This window comes from Achroia grisella, unplaced genomic scaffold, assembly GCF_030625045.1.
Source record: "Achroia grisella isolate CSIRO2021 unplaced genomic scaffold, CSIRO_AGI_Agris_v1 utg676, whole genome shotgun sequence".
NCBI lineage: Eukaryota > Metazoa > Arthropoda > Insecta > Lepidoptera > Pyralidae > Achroia > Achroia grisella.
The window spans coordinates 207,036-214,468 of NW_026712992.1; the positions used below are offsets into that span (position 1 = coordinate 207,036).

At 30.7% G+C, this 7,433-nt stretch overlaps 1 protein-coding gene across 1 annotated transcript in view; it reads left to right on the forward strand.

Moving 5' to 3' along the window:
• Positions 1-7,207, forward strand: part of LOC131850014 (protein CEPU-1-like) — a 122,191-nt gene extending 114,984 nt beyond the window's left edge. Inside the window, exons 7-10 of the mRNA XM_059200159.1 lie at positions 3,364-3,502; positions 4,283-4,431; positions 6,466-6,516; positions 7,050-7,207. Of these exons, the coding sequence (XP_059056142.1) occupies positions 3,364-3,502; positions 4,283-4,431; positions 6,466-6,516; positions 7,050-7,159 (449 nt within the window). The 3' untranslated portion in view covers positions 7,160-7,207. The remainder of the gene's footprint in view (positions 1-3,363; positions 3,503-4,282; positions 4,432-6,465; positions 6,517-7,049) is intronic.
• Positions 7,208-7,433: the final 226 nt, after the last annotated feature.

Consider the following 7,433-nt stretch of genomic DNA (forward strand, 5'->3'; position numbering starts at 1 on the left):
TTGGCTTCTGTACAATTAGCCAATTATCCAGTTAACATCGATATAACATCTCTAGGTTTAATTTATCTAAGTCTTAATTCATAAGAGTTTGGCCACTTGAAAATTAAAACATAAGAAATAATTGCAACTAATATTATAAATGCAAAAGTGTGTTTGCTTATTTATTAGGCGATTAAATGATTATTATTAACAAATTTGACATGTATGTAATATAGAAAATCGAGGAGATTATAGGATACTTTTTAGTCATATCGCTATCAGACATAGGGCATAGGAACGAAAGTGCGGCCAGAAGTTAATTAAATGCAGATTTAATATTAGTAAATATGTAAAATTAAGATTGTTTGTTTTTTGTATAATTAAATATTGAGTCTTAATTCAAATCTGATTCCAATCAAAAATAATTTATTTATGTAGGACATTTTAGTCACTTTATAAGTGATCACATCAAGTTTTTTAGTATTAAAAATATTATAGAGGATCATATTTTCCCAACGTAATTAATATAGGATCGAATAATTCTACGAGAACGGCATAAATTTTTAAATTCTAATATTTTTTTTTTACAATATTAATACGGATCAATGGAAAGAATAGTAAAAACAATATCCTATTACGAGTATTATATCGAACTAGCTTATGCCCGCGGCTTTGCTCGCGTTAACATATGCCCTTACGGGTGAAATTTATCAAAATGGGGATACCTACGTCATAGTAGCTTTATGCATGCAAAATCTCAGCCCAATCGGTTTAAAATTGACAAAGTATCATCCCCTATTTTATACCCTTGGGGGCAGATTTAATCAAAATCCTTTCTTAGTGGATGCCTACGTCGTAACATCTACCTGCATGCCAACTTTCAGCCCGATCCTTCCAGTGGTTTGGACTGTGCGTTGATATATCACTATGTCAGTCACCTTTGAGTTATATATATATAGATTTTTATTTAATACTCTCCACAAAAAAACTGTTGATACTTATATATCCCATTTTTGATATCCCTGGTATTGTAGTATTAACTATCTATTTTTGTACCACGTATTTTATACATAATTATAAAATTTCACTTACAGTTATGTTATGTATTTTCATAAATACAAACAGGTCGCCGATTCGCTTAACACTTATACCAGCTTCAGATCGCGATAAAGCCGAATTGATCTCCCTCTTGTAAGCCGCCCTACCGTATAATTGACTCTTCCTTGCCATTGACTGAGGAGCCTCATAAGCTGGAATAAAGACCTCATATTTGGGGAATATATTAGTTACCTTAGTTTATGGCCGTCTCTGTTTACGAGTTTGAATATCGAATGTTTTTTTTCTTATTTCAAATTAACGTCAGAATATGCAATGAAATAAAAACTTTTTATACTTTAGTCATTTTCAACTTCGTTCACGATAACATTTTTAGATATGACAACTCCCTGCTTTTTTTAAAACATTAAAATTCTGTAGTAATTTATTGAATTTTCTACAGGCTTATGCTTTGACTGCTAGAAAACACTTTAATAGTATACCATTTATATACATCCATCGACAATAACGAAAATGTAGTCAAGAATATATTAGAGAGAACTAATTTTATATTTCGGGGTAACGATATATAAAAATTATTTTATTAGATATATGTATTTGTTTATTTCAATTGAGAATTGCATAAGAGTTCATGAGAGACAATATTTGTTTCAGAAACATTAACGGTAAATATATATATATAATATATTAATATTATTTATAATATGATAATTATTTAGTATAAATTATTCCTAATAATAAAATAAAATTTATTATAGATATAAATAAATAAATGTATACTTACTTGCAATTGAGAATTGCACGAGAATTTCCAGGTGGATCAGAACTGAAAATTGCAAAAACAAGAAATTGAAATTCGAATCTCTGTTAACGGGAAACATCGAACAGGGCGTATTTCACGGCTCATCGGGCGTCCTGGTTCCCGAACCTCGAAACCCGCCACCGGGATCAATCCCGAGTTTATCAGAACATTGCCTCCCGTACACTAACCGCTGCCAAATCCCCCACTCATAGAATTGGCCAATTTTATTTGGAGAACCCCGGATCATTTACGTTGAGTGTTCCATTTTAATGCATTTAGACTGGTTTTTGATCGGTCCAATAATCATGATTTGTCGGTTTCGGTGCCGTTCGTGGAATCTTCTCGTTTTCGTGAACGGAAGGCAATCTCGCTACTTCACCGAGATGTGGGAGCTTGAGCTCCATAATTATGAGTCTATCTACAATTCTCTTTTATCATTTGAAGTAATTGTGAAATTATAACTGACTAACTATTACACGCGACTGCGTCTGATTTTATTAGGCCTCGTATCATCGTCGTCAATCTACATTTATTTTAAATTTTGTTAAGATCCGTTCAGCTATTTAGTTCTGAATAAATAACAGAGATACACATATTCAATATTAATATGAATTTACAGTTTGAAATACAATTACAATTAATAAAATATATTTATTAATTGTATCTATTCATTATTCCAAATATTTAGATAGCTTTATTTGCATTATACAATGATAAAAGATTGTTAAAACTAATTAGTAAAATAAACAAATGTGTATAAATTCTAATTATATTATTAGAAACTTATATTTATATACGAGAATATCGTGTACAAGTAAAGTAATAATAATGTAACATAATTAATATAAATAAGTATAATTCTGCAAATTTATATTGTAATATACTATTCAAACGTATTTGAATAAATTCATTGATTAATTGCCGCTAAAGACTATTGAAATAGATTAGATGATTTAATCAATTGAGCCATTCAATAACTACGAGCACAATATATAGCTCATCCATACACTAACAATTGTTGTGGCGTTAACAAAGAAATAAATAACTCTGGATAATTAACACAGCGCCATCTAGTCACACTTTAAGCAGAGCTATATTATGGGTGCTAGATAACTGATATATTTTTTGACTTAGATATATTTTTTTTGTAAATACATACATAATAGAAATAGAAAACTCTCAGACCGATACAAACAATCATACTCATGAATACAAATATTTACACCGTTCGTGGTTACGAACACGCGACCATCGAAAGTAAGGCGGTAATAAAACTGCTGGTGCTAAACTGCTAGACTACTGAGGCCGTTAATATTATAGATATATATATATATGTATATGCAATGAAAGACGTTGTTTTGACGTCAACCGGCACGACTAATAAGTTTTACTTTAAAAATAATAAAAGCGTGAACAAGACTTATTAAAGCAAACTCCTTATTGGTTCATCGAAATCCGGTAAATACCGGATCAAACCGTCTAAATCTGGTTATTAGCCGGAATAATAATGTTCCTAATGTTCACAGTTCCCCCAACAGTTATAGTGCCCAATCAGCTTCTTGGGGCTCCTCTGGGCACTGACGTGGTACTGGAATGCACTGTTGAGGCGTACCCCAATACCATTAACTACTGGCTCAAGAATAGGGGAGAGATGTTATTAGATGGGTAAGTTTAGATATAGTAATAATGTTATATATTGACTACAGGTCTTTTTCGAACTATTCAAATGCTGTTGGCCGCAGCTGGCTTTTACAGCTTCACCGAACGGGGACGAGTGCAGTTGGTACTCCAAACCCACAGTTAAGCAGAAGTAGAAGATCATTTATTCAATTAAACTTAATTTAAGGACATTAGAATAGTTATAAGATTTTTTTTAATCTACCGCTCATTCGGCATTCTCATCACAAGAAGAACGAGCAAGAAACTTGTGTGTTGTTCGTTTAAATAATCCTTATAAGTTCACATTTTAGAAGTCGAAACGTGTGAATACAAACTACGAAGCAGCACTAATTTGTTAGGGTCAAATATAAATAATATTATAATATTTCTTTATTGACACAATAAGATTACGCAAGGACTTATCTAATGTACCCTTAATGCAATGGCTCGCGTATGCGCAAATAGAATATAATGACGTAGCATCAGCGTTAGAAACTCCAACAAAAATATGTATTAAAACCTCTTCAATCATTTATTTTATAATATTCAAATATAGAACGATGTGTTCTCTAGATTATGATTGTCATTTCTTTTCTGTTTCTTCAATATTTGTTACACCGTTGATTATATCGAAAATATTATAAAAATATATAATTAGAATTTAAATAATAAATTTGATGTTTTACCCGAAAACAAGAAAATTTCTTCCAGTCAACTTTTAAATATACATATATTTAACTGATATGTATGTTATTTATGTGTTGTTAATAATTGTATATTTTTCAGGCCAAAATACGTCATATACGAAGAGAAGTCATCGTACAAAGTGATTATGAAATTAACTATTTGTCAATTTATGAAAAGCGACATTGGAACATACAACTGTGTGAGCACAAATTCGCTCGGCAAGGGAGAAGGAACATTACGACTTTATGGTAATAACATAGATAAACTATTTTTAATGAACTGAAATTTATTTATATAAAAAGGTATATACAAATAGTTTCAAAAATTGTTGTGAAAAATAGAAGGCAGTAAAGAAACCATTGAACTACCCTCCTAAACAGCTTATTCATATGAATGCTGCTCATAAAGCAGTGCAGTTTTAGAGCAGTTTCATCCTGCGCATACTCATATTATATTATCTTAAGGTTTCTTAAGGATTGGCTACACGCATGTGACATCCCTGTTTTTTCAGGCGTCCATAGACTACGGTTACTGTTTAACATCAGATATATGTATGTATCAAAATGACCACAAATAAGCATAATGACATGATCACCAATTTAGAAGGTGTTTCTTTTGGTTACAATCTTTAAAATATCAGCATTAATTACATATATTTTTATTATATTAAATAATGTAGAAAGTCGTGAAAAGGTTTTAAATTTATGAAAATTGTCACGACTCACAACACGACATCAGTGTTGCCAATTATACCGATTTTTCAGCTCTGAGTTTTTATATTTGGCAATTATGTATATAATATATTTTTTATGAAAGATCATTCGCCTACGTTAAAGGTAATTTTTGGCAGCAGTAAACTTTTTAATGACATAGTAGTGTTTTATAATGATTTATGTGCGGTCATTCGACCTTACTTGTCATTTATGATTTCCATATGATGAATCGTGTTAACCATGAGTTAATCACGCATAATGGATCACCAATAATTCAAATTAGACTCAAACAGCTTACTTGATACCGACTTTTCAGCTCTGAGTTTTTATAGGCATGTATATAATATATTTTTTATGAAAGATCATTCGCCTACGTTAAAGGTAAAGGCAGCAGTAAATAATGACTAAGAAGTTAGGTCAGTTAGCCTATGATGAATTTACCATGAGTTAATCACGATGGTATCTAGGAGGACCACGTGGAGGTCCACCTGACTTGATACTTTATTAACAATAGTGTAGTAGTAACAAATAATTGTTACTAGTACACTATTGTTAATAAAGTATGTAAGTAATTACGTATAAACGTTACATTTATACAAAAAATAGTTTAGAGAAATGACAAAACGAGCATAACTGATCGTAATTTTGAAAGGGGATCGGTATAGAGATTTGCTGTCAATAAATAACTTTTGTAATATCACGGCCGATAGTTTACTACTGACAACTGGCGTCATTGAGTGGCACGGTTAGTTTCCATATAAATTGAAGCATTTGTGTCGCCTATTTCGATATATGGACATCACGATTATGAGAATTTTCATTCAGGATTTTCGTGTCAATAGTAAAGTTTAGAGAGACTTTGTACAGACTCATTGGAGCCTCTTTCTCACTTATTTCTGTGGTTATTTAAGTGCGTTGCTTTATAAGATTCGTGTCTTAATGGTGAGATTTGGTGGAGAAATTACATGGTATGCAAACATTTCAGTTTAGGGCTTATGCATGAGGCGAGCCTGTACCCTGTAAATAATATGAAATAACAGTTCCATATTCTTTAATATTTCACCGAAGAATTCTTCGGAAATGTAAATTAATACTAATAATATTTTTTGTTTTTCATCCAATATTTACATTTAAAATTGTTCCCTAATACCAAAACTAAGTAGAAATTTGTATTCAAACTAAGTAGATTGCTTTGAAAATTGATATGCAACTTATTTGGCCAGTGACGGCCTCGGTGTTCTAGCGGATTAGGACACCGCCTTGCTCCCGATGGTTGCGGGTTCGCACGCTACAAACATTTGTATTAATGATTATGTTTGTATTGTTCTAGGTATTTTCTATATATTTCTTTTCTACGTATTTCCAAAGAAAAGTATTTAAGTTTTATCAGTTCTCTGGTTAGCTTGTAATGAGTATGATTGTTTGTAATATCAGTTTTCAAGTAACCATACTATAAGCTCTACTTAGCTTGGAACTAGATGGCGCTATGTGAATTATCCTGAGTTATTGGATGTATAAAACTATATTATAAACTATTAAAACGATATATATGTGTACTTATTTTTGCAGAAATTAAATTATATCCGAGCTTACAATCCGCTGCAGAAATTAATGTGGGCGGTAAGTAATTAATATGTTTTCTATATAGTGAAACAGTGGCGAACATTTCAGTACCACAATCCAAAGTCTGCTCCACAGGGATTACATCACTTCATCGAAGTGAAATAATCCTTATGCTTTTAAATTTAGAAATCAAAATTAGAGTGATCGTTGTGTAAAGTGATTTCTATTTTAAGGTACACAACAATAAGAATAAATTTCTTTTGATGAAGCGTTAGCGACTGTTGATTGAAATAGATTTATTTTGTACCTCTTGTAGGTTTACAGGATTGCGAATGTAAATTTAATTATACCTATTCTTTATGGGACATTTTGTTGGAATGACAAACAGAATTACATGAAAAGTATCATTAATTCAATTCATTTAATGGTAGAATCTAACGCTTCTGATGCAGTATTCTATAGAAGAATGGTACCCGTATTAAAAAAAAGTATATTAAACCACAGATAACATAATATTACAGTATAAACTGTCTTTATTTTTAATAAACGAATAAATAAAAATGAAGTAACAATAATTTATTTGTTTACAGGTCTAACAGAAGGTGCTGTGAAGCAAAAAACATCTCATAGTGTGTCAAGTAAAAAATTAACGAGGACTATACATGTGTTACTCATAATAATTATTTATGTGTTAAATTAAGATATTTATGAATGTATATAAATATTCATATAAGTTTAATTTATGTGTACAATAATAATAAATTTCATTGACTGAATGTAGGAAAAATTGCAATACATTTCCGAATGTGTATCTACGTTCTTATTTTGGATAAATGACACTGTGCATTATAATTTAATTTTGGTATGAAAAACCAGAATATATATAATTAATATTGGCATATAGGTTTTTAATAAGAATATTTTTCAGATTACTGTTACAATATTGGTCAGATGGTTTGGTATATTTTTGAGTT